This window comes from Melanotaenia boesemani, chromosome 21 (assembly GCF_017639745.1).
Source record: "Melanotaenia boesemani isolate fMelBoe1 chromosome 21, fMelBoe1.pri, whole genome shotgun sequence".
Classification (NCBI taxonomy): domain Eukaryota; kingdom Metazoa; phylum Chordata; class Actinopteri; order Atheriniformes; family Melanotaeniidae; genus Melanotaenia; species Melanotaenia boesemani.
In genome coordinates this window covers 19,316,543-19,342,945 of record NC_055702.1, presented here as the reverse complement: position 1 = coordinate 19,342,945, position 26,403 = coordinate 19,316,543, and the positions used below count along the sequence as shown (strand labels likewise).

Sequence of the window (26,403 nt, the reverse complement as noted above, 5' to 3'; positions counted from 1 at the left end):
AAGAGAGCATTAACAGATGAAGCTAGAATAAAAAGACAGAAAGTGACAGAAAAAGAGATAAGACAAGGTAAGACAGGGGGCGCTAAAGTGCTACAATCTACCAAATTTCAGTAGTGTTACTTTAAAGAGGCAGGCTTTTTTTTAATTAAAATGTTATAGTAGACCACTAATGAAATATTGAATTTGCAAATAGAGCATTAATAGGGCTATTTAAAACCATTTAAGCTTAATTAGTATTAATCTCTGTCACACAGTCATCATATGAGTCTCTTTCTCAAGCCAGTGATGGATGGGGGTCACTGCATCTTACTGCCTGCATAACGTTTTACCCCATTCCTCAAACTGTCATTTCTAGGTTTTTAAGTTATATAGGTCAGTAGGTAGGGACAGGAAAGTGAAAAAGAGGGGCGATTTATTCTGCTTTATATAACATTTCAGTAACTATTTTCTCCCCAGTAAGCCCACAAATGAAAGCCCAACAAAAACAAAAGTAATAGCACCAGGATACCGCTGCACATGATCATGAGATTAGTCCATCATTTTTTTATACAGTAGCTTTACTGTTCTCTGTGTAACACAGTTAGATTAATGTTAGATTTATTTATACTTTATATATTATATTTATGCACATTTTTGTTGCGTCTGTTGGGGCTGCACGACTCTTTAATCTGGATTATCATGCAACGCGGCCATGCTTCCCGTAATCAGCGTGAGGAGCTCGCTGTCATTCGCTTCAGCGCGTGACACATCTGGACTGGGGAGGCGTGCGTGCGCGCGCCTGTGACTGCGTAAGGGAAAGAGAAAAAAGAGAGACAGAGACGGAGGCTTCTCATTTATCGGTCCTTTACGCGCGCAAATGGAGCAAGAACTGACCGTAGCCTGCACCGACTGGCGGGTCTAAGGCGCATTTCAGCACATACACACACACACAAAACAACCTTTCCGGTAAGTGAACATCACCTCTCATGCCACTTTACATGCTTCATTTCTCTCCATTTTAATTGAAAGTGATGCTGTGAGTGATGCACTTTTACTTATCCTCACTTTCAAGTTCCACTTGTGATGTCGCGTCCATGTAACACCATTCTTCTTCTGGATGATCCACAGAGGGGGATTGGAGTGAAAGCGTTGACCTCAATTTCAGCTGCATGCTGCATTGCTTACTGATATATTTTGTAATGCATAATTGCTTTTGGAAATTACATCCAGCTCATTAAACTGCTTATTTTTCTTTTTAAATTATTACTCTTTATTGAGACCTGTTATAAACCGTTCATCGGTTTTAGTTGCACATTATTGGTGCAGAAATTCTCACGAGAGCTCACATAATGTAGAAAATATAGGGAATACTGTATCTTTTAGTTAGTTCAAAGTATCTCAATAAAGAGGTAGGTCAGATGTCCTTTTAAAATATTTAACCATTAAAAATCAATAAATACACAATAAGTTTGGTATCTTTGTATGATTCTTGGGTCATGTCCAGACTGCAGAGCTGCATTAGGTCAGATGCCAATATCTCCCATAAGTGTTTACAGAGGCTGTGTAAGATTTGAGTCATACAATTTTCAGCCCTCTGCCCTTTGTCATTCATCTGTGTTTGACTTTAAGCCCACTGCCAGCAAAGGGACTCTGGGATTGTGAAGTTACTAATAACAATCAGCACTGGGTCACAGAGATGAGCTAGCTTGGAAACACACCCCACCAAATGTTGGTTTAGCTCATAATCCGGCTGTGTGATTTGTCAGATTTCACCCTAAAATCCCACATGAATGTTAATCTGAGATTGTTGCTGTTCCTGTCTGATCGGAATGGGTGGGAGGGGAAAGGGCACAAAAACCCCATACACACAGATACAAAGCCATATGCCGGATTCATTCTCTCAGTAAGACTGTAAAATTGATCACACGCTTTGCTGCAGCCTCAGAGTAGATTTGTAGATGTATTGGTGATATGGAAGTTTATGGAACAGTTCAGAGGGTGCCTGAGGTCTTAATGTGTGCAGCATAACATGCTACTTGTGAAGAACCTGAAATAATTGATTGCCACAACAAAAATGAGTCCAGAAAAGTGACAGACCCTTGGAAATATCAGATTTCTTTACACTTTTTGCATGACTTTTGAGATTGTTACAGCTGAATACCTTTAACAAGACAGTCCAATAAAAAACATGGGATCAAGTCAGAGGAGTTCACAAAGATTACAAAAGAGCTTCATAACATTATTAAGATTTTATTGCATGTATATATTAAGAAGAAAAAATGACTATTACCAAATTAACATCATTGTGATTGGATATGTAGCCATTTTCAATAACATAAGTCAGTGTAAAGTGGAGGAGCCTTAAACCTGCTTTCTTAGTAACAGTCATCAGGTAGCATCCACCTTCCTGCAGTCATAAGCTGTTTTCACTCCCAGCTCCTGTTCTGGACATGTTTCATAGTGGTGGCATGTCAGCCTAAATGTCTGCTGCATTGGCTCCATCCTATGGAGATTTCCCACCCAGATCTCTTTTAAAATCTCTGGAACGTCAGTGGATAATCAGTACATGGAAATGTAGGCAAACATTTTATGCTGCTCTCCGCTTGCTCCCCACTAGTAGTATAACTTTATTAGCTATTAGTATATAATTACAGCTATAATATAAAGACAGTAAGAAGCCTTATCTGCTATTCTGAACATGTTAAGTAAACAAAGTGATTTCCACATTATGTGCTGCCTCCTGCTCAGTTTTGACAGCCGTTCCCCAACACCTCCTCCCTCACAGTCTCAGCCAGGAGAGCTTATCTCCACCAGAAAGCCTCCTGCTGTGATGTGCTTCTGTGAGCAGCAACTGCTGAAAAAGACGAGTTAAAAATTATTCAGGCTTTCTTAAAAAAGTCCTCAGTGTTCATGTGTGAAAACAGCTACCAGTTATTAAAAATATTGGGCTTGTGTGCAGTGAGGCCAATGTGTTGCATGGATCACCAACTCTGGTCTTCGAGTGCCAGTATCCTGCAGGTATTGGATATTTCCTTGCAGCAACACACCTGATTCAAATGAATGGGTCCTTAACAGACTTGTGCAGAACTTGACAACAAGCTGGTGGAGATCCACTTTTTTAAATCAGGTGTGTTGCAGCAGGGAAACATTCAATACCTGCAGGATTTCGACCCTCAAGGACTGGAGTTAATTCCTTAAACTGTAATATCACAGCTTCCATTAAAATACTGTATTTGTTAAATCATCAATACCAATAAATATGGGACTGCAAGGTATTGAAATAACTTCCTACAATTGCAGAATTGCAACTTTGCTTGATACACTGGTCACAGAACTCTGTAGGCAAGCTGGATTCACGTTAGTCCTAATGCTGCAGAGAAGTGACACCTCTACACTGCAGGAACGCGGCTAGAAGAATACCAAGCAAGTACAATATCTAGGCAATACATTTGCAATATTTGTCTTTCTGGGATGTGATGGGTTGTTCAAATCCTGAAGACACAGACATGATTACACACTCTTCCCTGTAGCACTTTTTTTATCTGCACAGCAGGTTACAAAAACCAGGAGGAGTATAATCAGTGGAAACACCAGTACTCACATTCATTTTTATAGCAGCACTGTGAAATGGATGAAAATATAGTTTACGTTAAAGAGATGGCTAAATTTCTTTGTTCCACTGTGTCTGTGTTGATGTGGCCGTAGAGTAGAAATGCTGGGACTACAGAATGGAGTACACTGTCCCACAAGCTAAAAAGCCTGCGCTCCATGTGATACTTAGCTAGCTAGCTATTTTTGAGACCATTCTGAGTTTCTCTCTGATCTCAGCCCAAGCCATCAGAACTGCCCCTTCGTAAATATTAATACCCTGTGCATTAGCCAACCAATTCAATCAGGGCTGATAAACTCAAAGCTTTGACACACATATAGGATTCAATCAATGGCTGTGTACACATCAAGGGGGAAAACTACTGGCAGGCATAGGATTGTAACAAACTTATGTTAGTAAATTATTGTTGACTCAGTCATAGAATGACTTAGACATCAAAATATTATTTCTGATGTTTTTGCAAGTCTGCATCAGAGTTTTGATGTAGACTCGTAGAAAATGGAGGAGATATTTCTAAATGGACTTACTGGTTTTTTATTTTTTTATTTTTTTTTTTATTTTTTGTTTTACATTGGTGTTTATGCTCTCCTCCATCGTGGTAATGCTTGCTTCATTGGACTTAATACATAATAATAGTAATAATTTGACAGAGATGACACTTTAAACCACCCACTGTCAGGAGAAGTGTCAGGATCTTATGGCATATTGGATTAAAGATTTCTTTATTTTCACTGTACAAAGTACAGCAAAATGCAAGCAGTTTACAATGATGGATTTATTGATATAAACAGTGTGATCCAAGTTAGGAAAATAATCATGCCTGACCTCTGTCCCAGACTAAGCTAGCTGTCATTTCTAAGTAAATAACTTAATTGGCGATGTAAGATGTAGTGCAGGCAAATCTTTGGGTGTATATATTTATATTCTCTCTACAGTTTTCAGAGAAACATCTTAAGTGATCAGATTTTTTTATTTTGAGACACGAAGGGAGCACTGCAGAGATTTTGATTGCTCTGGAGCTCAATAAGACTTCAGTCTGAACTTTTTACCAGAGTGGATCCACAAGCATCTGCTTTTGGCAAAGGCTCGTGGTCCTGTGGGAAATGAAAATAAAAAGATAAAACATATTAGGAGACTGGTAAAGTGAACTCCCTAGTCACCTCTGCTTAGGAGCTTAGCTTTTCCAAACAACCCCTGTGCTTTCAACCCATGACGTTGGATAAATCTATATCTTTTGTCCCAAAAAAGCATCTTCCTGATGAATATTGAACTACTCAACTAAAATATGTACATTAAGCTCCTAATCTGATCCTTTCACTACAGATATATTTATTTAATTTCCTTTTGCATCAAAGTTATGAAAAAGCCGACTTATAGTTACAGTGATAGATATAAGAACATGTGGCTTAGTGCAAACAAGTACAGCAGCGTAAGTCCATATACAGCTTCCTAAGTGCACATAATAACTCAACACTATAGTGTTGGAGCTCTACAGTCAGCTTCAAAAGACAAGCATCACCTTAATAGTAGTTTAGTCTGTTGTGTGTGAGTGCATTTAACACCTTGCATGTTGTAGTTCCTCTTTCAACCCTGTGATAATCTGAGTCAGTGCTGCTGATTTGCCTGCCTGTGTGTCGGTTAGGTTACCCCCCCCCCCCCCCCCCCCCCCCCCCAAACTCCACCCATTTTGAGTGAGAGCAGATTAGTTTGAATCTGCCAGCTGCTGTTGAATTGGATGAAATTGTGCCACACAATTCTGTAATATAGTTACGTAAATCTGACCAGTGAAGAAGTAAGGTTAAACTTGTACATAGAGAGGATGGAAAATGAAAGGGTTCCAGTTTGGCCTCTGTGCTGGTTTCCACCTTGTTTCCAGTGATACAAAAGTGCTTCTTTTCTTTCATAAAGTCACAGCTAAAAGTACAGTTCTGGTCTGTGATGGGATTTTGCATGTAGCATGTTAACAATTTTAGATGTGGTGGTTGTATGTTGTGGGGAAATATGCAATATGACAGAGAACATCTTTGAACTTTTCTCACCATTCATCTCAAGTTACATAAGTTACACTGTAAGCAGCTTGAGAAGACATGACAGGGAACGTTGTGGCTGTGTGTTTTCTCAGCTCATAGTAGACTCTTTAGGCGATGAGGCGGGGAGATACCGAGTATTACTTCAGAGAGCAAGTCTAGTAATTCCTTAGATCAAAACATGTACTATTTTTAGATTACAATTGAAAAAATTGACAAATTTAGAAAAACAAAGACTATATTTATCTCTAAATGAAGCTGCTTTCTTTTCATGACCTTGTTCTTTGCTCTTGAATTTAAAATCAACATCCAGTCAACCCCAGAACACATCAGATCCAAGCTTTAGCTGCCCTAGTTTGTGCAACATTTTGGGGAGAAAGTCTGTCTTGTCTATTTTTGCAAGCCTCTAAATCTCATTCATTATGTGGAGCGGCAGCTGTGGGAGAGGTGCTTTTGGCTGTGATACAGGCTACCAAGTTTTGAGATTAATGTAGCTTTTCATAATTCTTCAAAGCTAAACCGAGCGAAAGTCACACATTAATGCACAGTTGGGGCTAGTAAGCATTTTCTGTGAAAATGAGGCACAAGTTAAGGAAAGATGCCCTTCCTCTCTTTATCTGCTTTTACATGTTCTGCCTCAAAAGCTTAATCATGTAGCTGACTGTGTTCTTTATTAATTCTCTTTTAGTGACACACAGGTGCCTTGGTTTGGAGATGTAAAGTCAAGAAATGGCAGAGTGTGGAAAAAATGGGGAAAGAGGAAGTGAGGATGAAGGTAAAGAGGGTGGCAGACCAAAACAGGAGCCTTGCAGCCTCTCCCCAGTTGGCTCCACCTCCCTTGGGACAAAGAGAAATCTTGCCCGTGGAATTGTGATCCAGCTGACTGGGACAGAGGGGCAGTGGGACAGCTTGGATGAAAGTGAGCTAATTTTCTCCCTTGACCGTGATGAGGACTACCCACCTATATCACTCTCTAAAGAGAGGCAGCTTTCAGCTGAAGATGATGGAGGCTTGAAGTCACAAACTTTCCATGTCCCTCTCTCTCCTTCATCCCCTGGCTCACTGGGGAACTGCTCCAACATGGCACCCAGCTTCCTATCCCCCGGTCCTTCCTCACCCACCCATCGGCCCCTGGCAAGTCTAGTTAAGTCACTTTCTACAGAACTTGAGCTGAAAGAGGGCTCCACTCTGAGACCTAAGCCTTTTCTCAACCTTGTGAAGTCAATCTCCACAGAGCTCTCCCGCTCAGAACCTGAGGTGTCTCAGTCCAAATCAGACTCCCGGCTCAATCTCCACTTGTGGAAGCAGCTGACCCAAACAAAAACCCGCAGCAATGGCGACTCTCGTACTGCTCCCCCGTCTCCGAGTTCCCTCTCTCCAACTGGGGATGGCACAAAGGGGGGCTTCTTCAAAATGGAGTTGGAGGACACCAAGAGGAAGCTCTCTGAGGCTATGCATGAACCTCTGAGCAGCATGTTCAGTAAGATCATGAGAGAAGAAAGCGGAGGTAGCCCCAAACACCAGTGTAAGGCCCAGATGGTTCACCAGAGCAGCTGCAGAAGTTTGGGGCGGGAAGGTAGCATGGACACGGTTCTTTCTGAGTCTCCTGTGAGAAATACAAGAAAAACAGATGCTGATGTTTTGCCTGCGTTTGATTGGCCTTCGGTGAGACACCTGACAAGAATCCGGCATGGCCCCTGTCCCGTGCATCACCACAGACAGCATCACAGGGATGAAGAGCTGGAAATATGTACAGATGGTGACATGATGCAAGTGTTCGCCATTGAGACTCAAAGACAGGCAGGGAGTTCACCTGCTTCTCAGACTCTAACAGCACACTCATTTAGGACATCTCCTGTCCCCCAGCCCCCACATCCTTTGCCACGTATGAGTTTATTTTTTGTGGCAGTCATATCCTACGGCTACTTTATCCTACCTCTTAGTACATACTTCTCCGGCCTGGCTCTGGGATTGGCCCTGGGCTTTTTACTGGGACTGTTTCTTATTCGATTGGGTTCCTCTAGGTCAAACTGCTTGGCACCTACTAACAAACCAACACAGACGCTATTTGCAGAAGGAACGCTTACGGGTGGCCTCGTCTGCACAGAGCCCGACACCCTCAAGGTAAATGAGTGAGTTGTAAAGAAGCAAAATGACACGTTATTTTCAGCCATTTCAATTCCTGTGCATTACTCATACATTCCCTGCATGTCTTCATTTTCAACATGTGAAAGAGAAAAGTGATGCCATAATGAATTACAAGTTGTCAAAGTGAATGCAAATGCAAACAATAATTTGTTTAGTACATAGGACTGTACAAAAGTCATGAGCTGTCCTCTTATTCTTTATTTTTGTATTTGTATTTTTGTACCTGACAATTTTCAGAAGCATATGTGTGTTTTTTTTTTGTTTTTTTTTTTATCACTTTTTGGTTGGTTGTTAAACCAACTGACCTATGCATCATCTAAGCATTAAAAAGGCCCCCAGGTAAGAGGATGAACTAGTGTTATAATTACACATAACATACAAGTTAGTAAAGAAACAATTTTAAAATTTATATTTAAACATTTTGTTATTAGCAACCTGTTGCAAAGATGTTTGTTTTTGTCTGGGGTTGCTTCAGCAGCTTAGTTGGCTGTTTTCTCCTCAGATTAAAGCCACTTCAAAAAGGCACACAACTACACATGAGCTGCCAAGAATGCAATAAAAATCATCAATAATGAAAAGTGCAGGAGCAGCAGTGGTACAGTAATTACTGCTCTCCCTCTGTCTGAGCTTGACACAGAGCTGCTGGAGAGAGCAGCCACCAACCAAACACTGTCAGTACCAGACGCAATTAGCAGGGAATACAAGTAGGAATGGTCTGTAATTTGTCAGTAAGTTTAGCAGGTTGGGGGATGAAAGAAGTGAGAGGAAAAACTTCACTGTCTTAGTGATGAGATAATTCCCCAGTCAAATCATTAGGAGTTTTCTTTCAGTCTGACGGCTGCTGAGAAGTGACAGAGACTTCCTAAAAACTTAAGTGTATATTTCTGAATGAACAGAGTTTTATCTCAATAGTCTTTTGTTGTTATTTTTATTTTATTTTATTTTATTTTATTTTTTTTGTAGGAATTTAAATCTAAATATTCATGATTCTGATTCTGGATGATCTGTTTTAGTTTTTTTACATGAGAGGCAAGGCAGGAGGAGGCAAGATTGCTCCTTATTCAGTATCCCTCTTGTAATATTTCTGTTTTTCTGCCAGCTGCTGCCAACTGGGGTGTGCTCAGAGATCTTTCCTTTAGCTGCATACAAAGTGCTCTAATAGGGGAATACATTGTAAGTGTCATGCAAAAACAGCATAAACCTTTAGTTTTTGAATGCTCTGAGAATTGTATGTAGTTTGCTTTCTTAGATGAACTCCTTATGAATAGTTCATACAATCCCAATAAAAAATATTTTAGAGTTTCCTTACATCTTTACCATAATGATGGATTTGTATCCATCCCAACAACTTCAGCATGTTCTAATCTTTTTTAATTCATTACCTCTCACCATTTCCACCATAAAAATTAAAATAGATAGAGTTTGCTCAGCCTGGAAAGATGCATTACTTGGGAAGTTAGATGTGGGACACAGTGTCCGAATTTCACGCACATTCTTTAGTATTAAAATTTTTATGTGACTGCTCCTATGAACTTTCAGCTAGGCGGCTTTAAGACCTCACTATACTAGATTCACTGGAATCCACAGAAAAACAACTTACAGAAAAAGAAGCCCATCTACATTTTGCTCTGTTTATCCCTTTACAAGCTGATTACAAAACTGGAACAATTCAGATGAAGTGTTTATTTCTCACTGGAGTTGATTTAGATGAATACTTTCTGCCTGTCTTTTTCAGGGCTGGATAAATGAGATATATGATTATGACCCAGAAACCTGCCATCCAGCTCTGACTCATTCCGTCTTTGCGACCCTGGAGGGCTCCTGTCTCCGTCTGGACTACCCACGCACTAACATCAGCCGGAGGGCGACATACGATGAGCGAGTCCACGAAGCCACCTTTATCAAGTCGCGCTGCTTTCAGCTTGCAAAGAGTAAAGTATGTCTCCCTTAGGAGCTGTGTGCTGCTGTAGCTTTGATATGTAATTCAGAGAGTGAGGACGTGCAACTGTGTAGGCAGAAGAGGAAAAGTCATTCATTTTTTATTAATGTATCCTTTGTGGGTCCAAATCAGTTAATGAGATGTTTCACTCAGCACCATAAATGTCAGCTAGATTAGTGTGCAAGCTGAATTTGAGTGTTAAAAAAATATGGTGAATGTGACAGTAAAATCTCTAAAAGCTTCTTGTTTTTTAGTAGAACTAAAAAATAAATTTTAAAAAAGATGAGTGAATCAGTGTGCTGGAACTTTGTTTATTGTCGTCAATGTCAAATTAATGAATACACAAATGAATGAATGATTTTGAATAATTTATTAGTGACATTTATGGTGACATTTTAGTACTCAATGCACAAGCAATACATTTCTGAAAACAACAAAGGGTGGGAAAATTTGTATTTTTTTTTTACTTTTTTTTTTTTTTTTTTCTTTTAGCTTTTTGTCTGACACATCTAAACTCTGCCAATGTTGTCTGAAGGTTTTCCTGCTGCCATCTGTATTGGCTCGGAAGAGAGTGTGGAACCCAAAATATCCCATCTGCATTCAACTAACAAGCGAGTCCAAATCTCATGAGGGTAATAGAGGAGGGTCTATGGAGAACCTGGACGAGGAGTCAAGAGCTGTAGCCACAGAAAACCCAAATCAAAGCACTTTTAAACCATCTCCTGATTGTCCCACCATACTATACCTCTTTGGCCGCACAGGAAGAGAGAAAGAAGAGTGGTTTCGTCATCTCCTGCTTGCATCTATGGATACAGAGAGGGAAAAGGAGGGGGACAGACAGAGGCCTGGCAGATGTGTGTCCCGATCCGGTATGAGAAACATTAATAATGCATTAGGAAAGAAAAGAGAAGGCCTTTAGATAAGGCATCCATACAAATACTACATGTGTGTGGATTATGGATTACATGCTCCAGTTCTTTGCATTCCAAAGCCAATCCCTGCCAAGGGAATGCACAATCTGATGGATCAAAAGCATTAAAAAAAAAAAAGTCAGACACAAGCCTTGTTTTGGGAATATTACTACGCTAGTAGAACAAACGTGCATTTCTGTTCCTAAAATAAAATGTTTTTTATCTGTCATGTATTAAACTTAGTCTCTTTTGAGACTTTAGTTTATTTGATTGCTCTGCTGCTGCTCCATCAAGTTTCTGCAAAAGGCTGAGGATTCATCCGAAAAGAAATGTTACGTGGCAACATTGATGCTTCTGTTATATCTGCATATCTCTTTGCAGATCTGAAAGCAGTGAAAGCATAAAAATATCTTTATATGTGGGAAAAGGGAAAATTGCAAGCCTGATTTTGCCATAGGAGTTTCAATGATTTGCAAAGTCAAAGATCTCTGACCACTGGGTGCAGCTGAAGGTTGCAACAGTCAAGAAAACTAATAGGACAAGTATGATTAGAAAATTTTTAAAGTTTGCAACTGAGCTTATGAAGAAATGCAATGTGTTAAGGCAACTTTAGCTGAAATATACATCATTGTTCAATCTAAATTTTATCCTTATAGGCTGATTTAGAAATATAATAGCGTATAGCTTTATATCAACAGTAACATTATATAAGAATCAATTATTTAATTTTATTTCTGTTGAGACACACAGAAAGCAGTGTGATTTGCTTTCTGACACATGACATAGTTTACTATAAATGAACATTGAATGATTAGCCTACAAGATAAATGTGTTGTGTTCCTCCAGGTGATCCAGCACAGGGTATTAATGCCCCAAACAGCAGAGGCCCCAGCAGGGTGGGCAGCAGCGACGATGACACCCCCTCCACACCACCAGCCCATTCCACCATAAAAGCTCCCTCCAGTAGCACCAAGAGACTTTCTGCAATCAGCTACCCCTCTTACATGGCTCGACTCCTGGCTGCAGAGGAGTCAACCCCCCTTTCCAGTCCTAGTGGCAGCAGCACAGAGGCAAGCCCCACCATCAAAGGCAATGTAAGTCATATTTGCTGAGAAGATTAAGTAAAGCTGCCTGGAGATTCCAGAGCTGGGTATTGCTTTTAATAAAATCTGATCATGATTGATGTTTACACCTACAAGACAGCATACTCTAAATATTATTCTAGTATATTGTTCTAAACCTGTACTTTTCTTCTCATGTCCTTATTGTTCAGTGTACCTGTGATCTAGCAGAGCACCCTGGAAAAATCCAAACTGCATGGGCTAATGCTCTAATTGGTCGAATCTTCTGGGATTTCTTGCAAGAGAGAGTGTGGGCAGACGCTGTCTCCCACAAGATTCAGAAGAAGCTCAGCAAAATCAGAGTGAGAGCTGTAGTGAAAGCTACTGAGTCACAAAAAGGCCAACGACAAACACACTGCATTTTAAACTTTACTCTTTGTTGTTTTCTACAGTTGCCTTATTTCATGAATGAATTGACGCTGACTGAGTTGGATATGGGCTGTGCTATGCCCCTAATCACTGCTACCTCCAGACCAGAGGTTAACCACAGAGGTGAGCACAGGCTGGAGATTAAACATGCAGGCAAATCAATCCGCAAACACGTGTAGCAGCAAGAGATGAGTGAGAAGATGACCCTTTGCTAATGTTATTACAGCTGAGCACTGTAGAGCATCAGATCAGACCCTGTTATCCCATCGTAATCTCACAGAACAGGGCAGCCATTAGGCCACCGCCTCCGACATTTTTAGTGCTTATTTGCTGTTGTGTTCTTTCAAATCAGGCAACGATTGAGCCTCTGATGATGAATTTAGGGAATTTATGGGACAAGTATAGGTGTGTGACCTTATAATTTTTCTCTTTCTCAATATTCTCTGCCCCATGTTGCTGTAACACAATCTCACATTAACAGATCATCCTGTTTGTCAGCTTTTCCCTCCTTTTCCTACACAGATCAGGTCAGCTCCTAAAGAGGACTTATAATCCACTGTAATTTATTATTAATTTAATTTCAAGGCCTGATCATCTCAGTGAAAGCTGTTTAATCTGCCCACTAAGCAGTGCGGGTCCAGATTAGGCTGCATGCAGGAGATTTGTCTTCATTTCAGTAGTCTGGCGTTGACCTCTTTGTGATGCCCCTCACAGGCCTGTGGCAGGAGCTGCAGCTGGTCTACACTGGCAACCTGCAGATGACCCTGCAGACCAAGTTCAATTTATCCAAGCTTGGTAAAGAGGGAGGTCAGGATACGGCACACTGTTTGAATATAACCGGTAGCCCACGGTCAGTGACATACACCGACACTCACACTGCTCACACACATAAACCAAGATGTCCACTTTGATGCTGTTTCTTCATGAATAGACTTCATAAACACTCTTTTAGCTTCACTTTGTGCCATTAACGGTGGCTACATTGTAGTAGCATAGTGCTACATTCAGTTTTCATATTATATTCTACACTTTTTTATATATGTTTATGAAGCTGAAGCTGTTTTTGAGTGTGTTTTGGGTGGAACCTGTTAGTGTTTAAGTCCAGTAATCATGTGAATTAACTTATACAAAGTTTTATGTACTTCTGAGAGAATAAGTAATAAAATAAGTAACACCTCTCTATTGTCATTATCTGTAAAGCATATCTTACAAACTACAGCCACACTGGAGGAAAAAAACACAATGCTGAGCTCTTGGTGGTGTCTATCTTTGATGCACAATCAATAATGCTTTGTGATATTGCCAAGTCTGAATGACGTGAGTGATGTCTGGAATGGCTCTAAAAGAGGGATTTTCATCCTCATCCTGAGTACAGCACACTCACACCCACACACCTCTCTCACCCCAATCCCTCTAGACTCTAATCTACACACATTACATTGATTAGCGTAGACCTGCTTGTCATAAATCTGCAGAGGTTGGGATTAAAGTCCATGCAAAGCTTCACATTAGCTGTTTCTGTGCTGTATCTAAAGTTGTACATTAACATGTTTGTTAATTCTTACAAACACAGCTATAGGCATGGGACATTTTCACTCACTCATGGATTTGTTTTAATGCATGTGCCCAAATATACATGGAGGTAAAAAAAAAAAAAAAAACTCTTATAAAAAACATCTCAAATGCTATTAATGATGCTTCTGTCAACACCTGTATTCTCGCCACCCTTCATTTGTATGTGTGTGTTCACCTCCCCCCCGTCCAGCTCCAGGCCCATCCTCAGTGTGTTGGCAGACAGTGATGAGGAGTCCTCAAGTGCAGGTTCATCTGATGAGGAGGACCTGCTTCTGTCTGAGCCTCAGGGTCTGGTTGGGGAGAAAGGCTCAACCCAACCCACTGAAGGGTAACTGCTTATTTTGAGCTATGCTGTTACAAAATCATTGGAGACATTAAATGACATTAAATGAGTATGTGTGATTTTCTTTTATCTTTATGAAGTAGATGAAATAGAGTCTTAGCTGCTGCATGAAGTGTTATTTCTTCCCTTCTGTCTTGTGAATGCTCATTTTCCAACTGCCAAAAATAAACTTCACTGACATCACACTCCAGATGGTTCTTGCTTTCATTTACATGTCAGACCGACACCTCTCCTCAAATTTTTGACTTCAGCATCTGAACAGTGTATCTGCTGCCAAATGTAGGCTCATGCTAACACTCTAATCCTCTCTTACAGCACAGGGGGAGGAAAGACTGGAAGGAAGATTTTAAGATTTGTGGACAAAATCGCTAAATCCAAGTACTTCCAGAAGGCGACAGAGAATGAGTTCATCAAGAAGAAGTTTGAAGAGATGTCCAACACCCCCTTGCTGCTCACTGTGGAGGTCCAAGAGCTGTCAGGGACACTGGTTATCAACATCCCACCACCCCCTACTGACAGGATATGGTATGAACTGACATACTGACCCAGTACAGCAACACATGAGGAAGAGCAAGGCAGAGCCAGTTATAACATTTTGAGTTACACGATAAACTTCCACAACACACATACACAAAATAAAAAATAAGCTGAATTAAAAACATATTTTGGCTCCATAGAAAAATCAGTCATTGAGGCTTATTTAAGAGCCAGATTAAAGATTAAAGGGGATTGAGCTTTAATAACTCATATACATCATAGCTATGAATGCTCATCAGTTTAGTAACTGGAATGACAGCTGTGTGTGCATATGGAGGGCACAGATATTATGGACAGAAAGCAGTTTAATAAAACATGTCTATTCACTGGCCACTTTATTAGGTACATCCTAAAGTACGGGGTTGGACCCCTTTTGCTTCCAGAACTGCCTTAATTCTTCATGGCATAGATTCAACAAGGTGTTGGAAACATTTCTCAGAAATTTTGTTCCATATTGACATGACAGCCTCACATAGTTGTTGCTGATTTATTGGCTGCACATCCATGATGAGAATTTCCCGTTCCAGCACATCCCAAAGCTGCTCTGTTGGATTGAGATCTGGTGACTGTGGAGGCCATTAGAGTCCAGTAAACTTATTGTCATGTCCAAGAAAGCAGTTGGAGATGATTTGAGCTTTGTGACATGGTGCATTATCCTGCTGGAAGTAGCCATCAGAAGATGCTACACTGTGGTCATGAACAGATGGACATGGTCAGCAACAATACCGTGATATTTAAATTATGCTCTGTTGATATTAAGGGGGCCAAAGTCCAGCAGCCTGAACTGTTGATACAAGGCAGGATGTATACATGCTTTTATTTTGTTTACACCAAAATCTGACTCTACGATCTGAATGTTGCAAACTCATCATATCAGGCAGCATTTTCCATTTTCTGTTGTCAGTTTTGGTGAGTTTTTGTGTGTAGCCGCAGTTTCCTGTTTTTAGCTGACAGGAGTGACAGCCGGTGTGATGCTTCTGCTGCTGTAGCCCATCTGCAGCAAGGCTGGACATATTGTACAATCAGAGATGGTATTCTGCATGACTTGGTTATACACAGTGATTATTTGAGTTACTGTTCCCTTTTTATCATCTCCAACCAGTCGGCCCATTCTCCTCTGACCTCTGATATCAACATGGCATTTTCATCCAGACCACTGCTGCCAGTGGATATTTTCTCTTATTTGGACCATTCTCTGGAAACCCTAGCGATGGTTGTGTGTGAAATTCTAGATCATAAGTTTCTAAAATACTCAGACAAGTTATGTTCAAAGTCTGTTTGAACTACAACAAGTCATCTTGACCATGTCTACATGCCTAAATGTTCTGTGTTGCTGCCATGTAACTGGCAGATTAGTGATTTGTTTTAACAAGCAATTGAACAGGTGACCCAATAAAATGGCCAATGAGTGTAGAATGAAATAACAGTAATCACTCAAAAATCTTTCAAAGATAAACACAAAGATATGTGCTAATTGGCACGAATCAGATAGTGGGGATAGATTAAGCAATGAGTATAGTCAGTTCTTCAACTTACTACGTTAGAGCCAAAAGCTCCTTTCACAGATGCGACAAGCTTTTGGCATGCAAGCTTACATGTTCCACATTACACAATTTGTGTACACGCATGTCACAAATTTATATGCACCAGCTTTTTGAACACAAAAATGATCACATCTCTGAAGTTAAGAGTAAAAATCTATATGTGATGATGTGAAAAGTTTTTATTTACCTGAAGCTACCTGAAACACATTTGTAAATCAGGTACTACACATTTTGTAACAGTGTATAATTTTCACATTTGGGCCTCTTTTCATACCTATCAAACAGAGGCTGCTCAGCTTAGCAATTTAGGTGATGACAGCTCAAATCCAACTTGCAAAAAAGGCTTCTTAATTCCAGTTTAATGATTTGTGTTAAGACCATTGTATTTCCTTTACTGGCCATGTGCTTCTTTTACATGAAGAAAAAGCTGTAGCTGGATGCAGTATTGGAAGAAGCTGACTGAGGCAGCATCGTTTCTAGACCTAGTGTAGACCAGATTATTTATCATTATCATTATTTTTATTTAATTTTATTTATTTATTTATTTATTTTGCTTTTTAATTATGTTCAAATATGTAAAATCTAAAATCTAAAATTAATCCTTTTCAGGCACATAGTTTTGTGAACATGCCAAAGAGTACAAAGACTAATTTGGCTTGTTATTTCCCACAAAATACAGTCAAGCAGCTATTGGATCTGCTGGAAAACAAGTCAGATTAATGCAAGCTCCACCTTGCAACTTACAGGACCCCAAAGATGTGCTGCTAACATTTTTGTACGTGAATTACGTACACAAACGTTAAATTTCTTTTGATGTGTTTTGTTTTTGTTCTCAGATTAAAATGCTTAAACTTAGTTTACATCATCTGGTGGTTATGTTTTTCTTTGTGAGACTCACTTTTCACATTTAATCTCATGTCAAATAAACATTTACTATTCAGGAAGTAAATTTGGTCTAGTTCTGAGTCTGGTTATAAATGTAATGCTTTATATTTCAATTTTGTCCGCAGGTACAGCTTCTGTGTACCACCTAAATTAGATCTACGTGTGCGTCCCAAACTGGGGGAGCGGGAAGTGACTTTCTGCCATGTAACTGAATGGATTGAGAAGAAACTCCAGGATGAATTTCAGGTAAAGAAAGAGAAAATCAATCTTCAGCCATGAAAGCAAGTTCTGTCATTTTAGTTTTTCCTTTTATTGTCATCACCAGAAAGTGTTTGTGCTGCCAAACATGGATGACATCTACTTACCCCTGATGCACTCCGGGGTGGACAGCCCACAAGCGTCTGAGTCTCAACGGTCTCAAAGCTCCTCCACAGAATCCATAGAGAAGATCCTGCCTGAGCTCACCAGGGCAGGATGTGACTAGTGCCTCATTGTTCATGAGCAGTGGAAAGCAGTCAAAATGTGTCATTACATTCAGATGAATTTATTTCTGTAGATCTTAGTAGCTCTTAGACATACTTCCAAACTTTCATTTCTGAACCAGGAGTTTCTAGAAGTCCAATATTTAGCACTGTAGATGTTTAGATGTTCATTTGTATCATCTATAAGACTAAACTAAATGCTTTGGTTCAGTCAGACTAAATGCTGTGAAACAGCTGTAAGTTATACCATTTGCAAATGTTTACAAGTGAATGATCACAATGAAAATGTATTTCACTTAGTTGATGTTTACAACTCCATGTCCTTTGGATAATGAGATGAATGAATTCATTAAATGAAAGCTGAAAAATTATTTGTGTTTATTCTGCTGCATCAGTACCAGCAAAGGGTTATTGGGATGTTTTTGTTGACACACATTGCTGCACCTGAATCAGAGATACTGCTTTTAGACCGGCAAACTGCAGGGTTGATGCAAAAGTCAGATCTAAGTGCATATTCCAGCTTTCAGGGTAAATTATACTGCTCGGTCTCCTGGGAAATGTTGACTGGTGTTCTACCAGAGTGCTAGAGATTGACTTCACTCCAGTATAGTTCACTGTTGTAAATACCTCCTAACGAAAGAAAGACAGAAAAAGGACATATGAATTATTTTAAAACAAGGGAAGTATTTGAAGACGAACAAAGGGGAGCACGTCCAGATTGAAATCGACGCTGAGCCTCGACAGGCTGGCCGCTTGAGGTGCCTCCTTGGAGAAATGGCCAAGGTCATACCCTTCAAGATTTAGCCATGTTTTCTGTTAAATGCAAAAGTTAAAAACATCTCCCTTTTTGTGCCTTTTCAACAGCCATTAGAGAACTTTGTCAATATATTCTGTGAAGTATTTGCTTTTGAAAAAAAGGAATAAATGTTAAAAATTAAAGAATTAAAAAAAAAAAAAAAGTTTCCTTTCCAAAGCTCAACAAGCCACATCTCCCTTTCACAACTGTAGTGCTTGTTCATGTGTATGTGAGCAGAAAGAAGCAGAGAGTGACTTGGGCTCGTGTGTGCAGAAACCGTAAAAATCCTTAGAGACTGACTTCACTCCAGTATAGCTCACTGTTGTAAATGCCTCCTGAGGAAGGAAGAACAGAAAATAGGACATATGAATGATTTCAAAACAAGGGAAGTATGTGAAGACGTGAAGTGCTGCGCATGCCTGAACGGGAGCAGTTAAAAGCATCAGAAATGCTCTGCTGACAGGGCTACTTGGTAGCTCAAGCCTTTACGCACTCGGCTCGGGAACCTCGCTCCGCGAGTTCAACTCTCACTCTTGCCAAGCAGCACACTCAAACTTTCTCACAAGTTTGACAGACGTCAACACTGCCGCCGTTGGATGAACGGCGCAGAAACTTTGCTGTATAACTCACTGTTGTAAATGCCTCCAAAAGAAAGAAAAAATGATAAACAATCCAATTATTTAAAGACATCAATTGCTGAGCCTCCCTGAACAGGAGCGTTTAAAAGCATAACAAGCCTACTGGTAAACGGGCTGCTTTGCAGTGGAGCGGAGCTGCTGTCGGAGAAACCTGGCGTGGCAAACATTTAACGGATTCGCACCCAGGCCCCAAACTTCAACTATTAACATGAATCAGTATCTCAATAAATAGGATCCCACCAGCACATTCTCTCAGACGAGCTCACAGCTACAAGCACGCCTTGGCCAAGAATCTTTGGAGCTGCCTTCAGCATCACAGCAACTATTCACGCGGCTTCAGGAATGACTTGAAAACCAAACTAAACCGTCATGCTCAGCGCTCATCTCAACGCTGCCTTTGTGCAAGCGCAACGTGAGATCTCTGTTGGGAGCACGCTGGGCACCTGCCACATAGTGGAGGCTTTCCTCGGAGAGGGCTCTTACGGCCTTGTATGGCGGTGTCGTCACACGACAACCGAGAGCCGAGAGGCCGTCAAAGTTAACAAGAACCGTCCCGAAACTCTGCGACAGGAAATTGACATTCTGAGGCGGCTGCGACGACTGGATCCAGACACCTGCAGCATTGTCAGGTGGAACGGCTATTTCTTCCACAAGGAGCTCATCTGCTTGAGCTTCGAACTCCTGGACCAAAGCCTTTACCACTACATGAAGGACCGAAGCTTTGTTGGTCTTCCAGTCACAGAGCTGAAACCCATCTTACATCAGCTGGCCTCAGCCTTGTTCCACCTGAGCTCGGTGGGAATTGTACACGCCGACCTCAAACCAGAAAATGTCATGGTTGCGGACCGACATCAGCGGCCACTCAAAGTCAAACTAATGGACTTTGGCCTGGGGTTCCATGTGAGTGCAGCGCCTCTTGGGGCCTGTGTGCAGACCATCGGGTACAGGGCACCAGAGGTGATTCTGCACGCACCCCTTAATGAGGCCATTGATATGTGGTTTCTGGGCCTCGTGGCCGTGGAGCAGGCTTCAGGGTGCCGACTCTACCCGGGGGAATCGGAGCATGAAGTCCTCCGCTTCATTGTAGAAGCTCAGGGCCAGCCAGCTGATTACATCCTGGACCGTGGCCTTCGAACAGAGCGTTATTTCCAGGATGAAGAGCATGGTCATAGGCACTGGAATTTTAAAACCTTGGAGCAATTCCAGCATAAGATGGGAAGATACTTCCAGGACACAAGATACCCATCGCTCAGGTCCCTGTGGGACCTCCAGGTCAAGATGAAGTCGATGCCAGGACCCCGCTCTGAGCAGCGTCTGTTGGTGGCCTTAATCGAAAAAATGCTAGACTTGGACGGAAGTCGACGCATAAAACCCTGTGAAGTTTTGCAGCATCCCCTCTTCCTTTGCAGCCCACCAATGTGCACCAAATTAGATGTCGTGAGCCAAACAGCGGGCAACAAACTGGGGGAGACCGAGTTCCATCGGTTGCCTCCACTCTGGCAGGCGGCTGCTACGCATAGCGTCGGACGAAGGTTCCAAACCCCAAGCGAATCCGTGCCTGCTGCACGCATGAACAAAGGGGAGCACGTCCAGATTGAAATCGACGCTGAGCCTCGACAGGCTGGCCGCTTGAGGCGCCTCCTTGGAGAAATGGCCAAGGTCATACCCATCAAGATTTAGCCATGTTTTCTGTTAAATGCAGCAAAAGTTAAAAACATTTCCCTTTTTGTGCCTTTTCTAAAGCCATTAGAGAACTTTGTCAATGTATTCTGTCAAGTATTTGCTTTTGAAAAAAAGGAATAAATGTGTCCTTTGAAATCAATACTTCTACTACGACTGTGAATTTCTGTTGCCCTTTACCTGAGATTCAAGTGTTGTCTGATCTAAGTGGAGCCTGACGACAGGAATAAGGTCTGTCCATATGGCTAAAAAGAATTAAGAACAAAAAAAAAAAAGTTTCCTTTCCAAAGCTCAACAAGCCACATCTCCCTTTCACAACTGTAGTGCTTGTTCATGTGTATGTAAGCAAAAAGAAGCAGAGAGTGACCTGGGTTCACGTGAAGACTTGTGCTGAGCCCGCCTCAACGGGGCATTTAAAAGCATTAGAAATATTCATTTACCACTACTCCTTGGTAGCCCAACCCTTTACACACTCAGCTCATGAACCTTGCTGCGCGAGTTAACTCTCACTATTGGAAAGCAGCACACTAAAACCTTGTCACAAGTTTGACGAATGTCAACACTGCAACTTTGCAGTATAGCTCACTGTTCTAAATTCCTCCTAAAGATGGAAAGACAGAACAAAGAAAAGAACTTTTCAAAACAAGTTAAGTGTTTGATGAGATGAAATGCTGACCCTCCCTGATGTTTAGCCCTTGATTGCATTAGAAACTTTCTTCTAATTTGGTATTTGTGTAGTTCATCCCCTTTTTGCAACCACTTCCTGTGCACCACTCTAGGGGTTCAACTCTCAATATAAGGCAAGGCAAGGCAAGGCAGTTTATTTATATAGCACATTTCATGTACAGGACAATTCAAAGTGCTTTACATAAAACAAAGATATTACAGATATTTAGAATAGTGAAAGGCATCAACACATAATCAACACATAATCACAATAAAATAATAAATTACATTAAAATGATTAAAAGCAAGATTAGTTAAAAAAAGTTACCGTGCAGATTTCATGCATAGGCACATGAGAAAAGAAATGTTTTTAACCTGGATTTAAAAATGTCTACATTTGGGGAAAGTTTAATCTCCACTGGCAGTTTGTTCCATTTGTTTGCAGCATAACATCTAAATGCTGCTTCTCCATGTTTAGTCTGGACTCTGGTCTGGACTAGTTGACCAGAGTTTTTGGATCTAAGAGCTCTGCTAGGTTTATATTCTCTGAACATATCACAGATGTATTCTGGGCCTAAACCATTCTGGGATTTGTAAACAAGCAGAAGGGTTTTAAAATCTATTCTGTGACTGACTGGAAGCCAGTGTAAAGATTTCAAAACTGGTGTGATGTGTTCAGATCTCTTAGTCCTGGTTAAAACTCTAGCAGCAGCGTTCTGGATGAGCTGCAGATGTTTAATGCTCTTTTTAGGAAGTCCTGTTAAAAGACCATTACAGTAATCCAGCCTACTGGAGATGAATGCATGGATGAGTTTCTCTTGGTCTTTCTGGGAGACTAAACTTTTAATTGTAATATGTGTTTGTGACATTTGTAAATCATTGTATTGCATTCTGTTTTTAAACAGTTTCACATCTTTGTTGGTATCGGGGTTGTAATTTGTCAATGCAACAATGATAGAATGCTCCTAGAACATAGAAGCAGGTTTACAGTCCGTATGTGAAAACTGGAGAAAAAATGGAGATTGGAAAAATTGCTTACACTTAAACAACCTGACTTTAATATTTAATGATATTTTTCCTAAAGTTGATAACAGTTTAAAGTCAAGGGGAAACAATTATTAAATAAAAAAAGAACTTCTTGCCAAGGATAACCAATGGCTCCTGCATTGTCCAAGTTTGAGTACATTCAGGAAACCAATACCTTAAAACTGAGGCACATTTTGGTCTTTTAGTGAATAGGACTTTATGCTAATTTCAAGCATTCTTTTCAATCAACAGATTCGTACTCCAATGGCAGATTTTTTTTTTTTTTTTTTTTTTTTGCTTGATATTATTTGATTGAGTATTTTCCTTCTTCCAAATTGAGGCGTTTTTGCAATATTGATCGTCACTCCTCAGTGAAATTAAATGTATGAGTAATTCTTTTCTCATATACTTAGAAAAACAGTCCTATTTTAGTAATCCTTTTTTGTTACCTAGTGTTTGCACTAGCTAAACACTAGGTAAAAAAATGTGCCTAGTGTTTTTCTCCTATGAAACCATGAATGAATAATTAGGATTTGATTCACTTTCAATGAAAAATGGCAGATAAAACAACTCAGATAAAGTAATCACATTTCATTAGCTAATTGTTCCTGCCTTTTACTATTTCTAATATCTGTAATGCTCTTAATGTTTTATGTAAAGCACTTTAAATTGTCCTGTACATGAAATGTGCTATACAAATTAACTGCCTTGCCTTCAAAGAGAGCAAGCAGGCATTAGAGGGCAGCACTTGTTCATCATTTAGCAGGAAGCACTGCAGCATTACTTTCTCTGACACCAACATCTCTTCATCCTTTACCCTTAATAACTGTTGAGGTATGAACAGTTCAGTGAACAGCAAACAACCTTAACCACTTTATTTATTTATTTAGTTTTTTTCTTCTAAAATTTGTGTTTTTTCCTGAAGTATTTTGCAGACTGATCGTTTTGCAAGGGTGAGTGGAGTATTTATCAGCCTCATCCACTAAAATCAGTTGTGGATCCTACATGAAATCAAATCTTAAAACTGTTCATGTCATGTCTGTGTTTCTGTGGGACTGTAACGACAATGTTTAAGAGCTGTAATACTATGAAGACAATGGCCTGATTTTTCTCCAAAACAAGCATCTGTTTGAATTATTACGCTCAGAGGAGTGTAGAAAAATTGAAAGAGTAATTTTAGCAATTCTTATAAAGCTTCTGTTCTGGCAACAGCCTATGTGATAGGCATTAAATTTAATGTACTTGTCCTCTTGCCTGCTTCCTAGTCTTATTAATGTGATATTTCAGGATCATTTTCAGGGAATTTCTTTGTATTTGACACAGGATGCAATCAACTCTAAAACAGTAACAAGATAAAATGTCAGCTTTGTTTTAAAGTCATAATGTTGTGCAATAACTTCTTTAACCACCAGTGAGTGCTCAAACTCTGGAAACCCATTTCATCTCTAGTGGTTTTAAAAACTGTAGTCATGTGAATTTTTGCTTCTTCAGAAAGTTCTTGCTGCCTTCAGTTTCTATGAAAGGGTTTAAACCTTTTTCTTTTTTAAAATAAATTTGACAACATTCATACAAAAATACATTTTTAATCACTAGTGGCAGTTCATTCACTTATTCATTGTCTACCCAGCCATTTTCCCATACAGGGTTACAGGAATGATGAGTCTGTCCCAGATGCCATGAGGGCTGCTGTAACATTTGTTTTGCTTTGAAAGCAAAGGAAAGAAGAATGGATGTAACAAAAAAGGGGACTTGTAAGCATGCATTTAATCCAGCCAGCTCAGAAAGCTGGAGTGTAACGTAAGTATAAAATTACTTTCAGTCAGGGATCAAAAGATATTGTATCTTATCAGTAACAGTAAATCTGCTTCAGGAAGCCACATAGTAGCCAGATTCAAGAAGAAAAACCACCACAGGCCAAAACATGTCCTTTGAGAATGTATGTTTATGTATTTTGAATAGAAACATAATCCTAAGAGCTTGAATAAAAGGCAACTGGACTTCTTTTCTTGGTTCTTAACTCACTTAGGATCACAGGTGAGTCAGTGACACTCTTGTCACCTTTAGTGAAATGTGGGTCATTTAAGTTATTGTCACTGTTTAACTCTGTTATGTCCAAAATGCCTTCAACAGAATATCCTTTATCCATGAAGTGTAGGATGCCCTTTGCACAGAGGCTTGACCCAAATAGTAGGGTCTGTTTACAGAGACATTCAAATTGCCTATCATCTATGTGATCAGCTGAATGTATAAAAAATGAAAGGCTGACACATTCAATGCATTGGATCTAATACATGTAACCACTTTCATGTGCAGCCTTTAATAATGCTGTAAGATTGTTGCATAATTTGTTTTTTAATAGTAAACGTAGATGAAGACATTACTGAAAACAAGTTACAGGAAACAGGAAAAATGTAGTTCATTATGTAAGTTTATCAGTTGTGCCAAGGAAAATATTTCCTTCTCTACATACTTTCCTTCCACGCATAAGCAGCAAACCGGTTTCTCCATGCAATGCTTTTTTCAGATACAAGAGTAATACACCTTTTACATGAGGAACAAAAAAGCTTTTAATGTTTCATTATGAAACTAGGCTGCATGTCTGCAAAGAGGTGTAGAACAATCACTGAAATGTAGACACATCTCCAATGAAACACTAAGAAAGTGAGCAACATCCGATAACTTAATACGTTTGTGAATGCAACTGTGCATGTTTTTCTTGACTTTTTGCATGATTTCATTGAATTGCTTGAAAGACAAAAATTAACATATTCCACAATAAATGTTATATTATGATTTGTGCATCTCCTTAAATGATGATTCCAAATACTCTGATAAATTTAGTACCTATATGATTTTAGGAACAATTTTTCTTATGGTGGCTTTTTTTGTTTAAAGATAAAAAGTACAGTAAATATACACTGCACCCAAAAAATGCAACCAGCAGTATTATCCTTCTAGTCTCTTCCTTGGAAAAAGAAACAGAACATCTTTCAAAGAAGCGTGTCTAAAGTTTTCTGTACCCATAAACGCATGGATATCTGTATCTGTTGCAAACCTTAGTTCGTTCTGCACATAATGGTGATGGTAACATGCAGCGTAATCTTTGTGCACTGCAAAAGATTCTCTGTCTTCATCCACAAATATTCAGTAACAAAACTTGTGCCAACTCTTCCAGGTATCGGGTTTTTATAGAGACAAAACACTGAAACTTACATGCACACAGCTTTATTTAAAAAACAGGTCTGTTGACGATAAAAATGTGTCTGTAGGGCATATCTTTGCATCACTGGCTTACTCCTGTCTAATTATTCACGTTAGGTTTCCTTATCATTTTGAGGAAATGCATTAAACCCTTTGACGATAACTGAGCCACCTAAGGCAAACAGAAGAATCATGTTTCTCGTAAAAGCCAACTGCCCTTTTACCTGCTTCCTTCTGTGTGCAGCAAATGACCACAGACATTTATGTGTCACCTTCTGAGTCCTGTGTGTTATTGTTTGCACATTTAATGAGCAATGAGGGCAGAAATATATGTTAATGAGGCAGCTGCACAAGAAAAGTTTGATACTGAATTTAAAAACTGATATCATCAGTTTGTTCTTTTAAACCTTGGTTTTAATCCGTGGTATTTATTTCACTATAATGAGGGTGTTAATGCCTAAAGACAATAAGTGTTTGAACTGCCACTTCACTGATGAAAGCACAAATTGCTCATAAAACTGGGTGAGACCTTAAACTCCCTTACACTATTCTGTCGTTGATGTCTTGAATCTGACCCTGCTTATCAAAAACTTTATTTATTGATTAATCATAATCCCGATGTCGGGAGCTTTGTAACTCCACAACCATCATTGTGCTGTAGCACAGTTTAAAAAAATGTTGAACAGAGATATGGATCATGTTTCAGATCAGATCTGAGATCTTTGATGTGTTTCTAACTAAACACTTGGAAAGTTCCGATTGCAAAACAATACTTACTGTGTTCATAGGTTTGCACAGCCTGGTCTCACCAGAAATTATGAGACATGCTCGTTTCACAATCAGGGCCTAAATATTGAAAAATAACAGCATATTGGTATGCAAATGGTTTTCTGATCCTAATTATGTAATTATATTTAATTATTTAG

The 26,403-nt window shown here is 39.8% G+C and overlaps 1 protein-coding gene across 1 annotated transcript; it reads left to right on the top strand.

Annotated features, from left to right (window-relative positions):
* Nucleotides 1-795: 795 nt before the first annotated feature.
* Nucleotides 796-18,358, top strand: tex2l (testis expressed 2, like). Its single transcript, XM_041973023.1, has 12 exons — nt 796-945; nt 6,305-7,740; nt 9,500-9,700; nt 10,239-10,572; nt 11,461-11,708; nt 11,888-12,037; nt 12,128-12,227; nt 12,819-12,954; nt 13,870-14,007; nt 14,338-14,547; nt 17,114-17,234; nt 17,314-18,358. Exons 2-12 carry the CDS (start codon nt 6,346-6,348, stop codon nt 17,470-17,472), a joined length of 3,192 nt encoding a protein of 1,063 aa, XP_041828957.1. The 5' UTR covers nt 796-945; nt 6,305-6,345; the 3' UTR covers nt 17,473-18,358.
* The last annotated feature ends 8,045 nt before the right edge of the window (nt 18,359-26,403 follow it).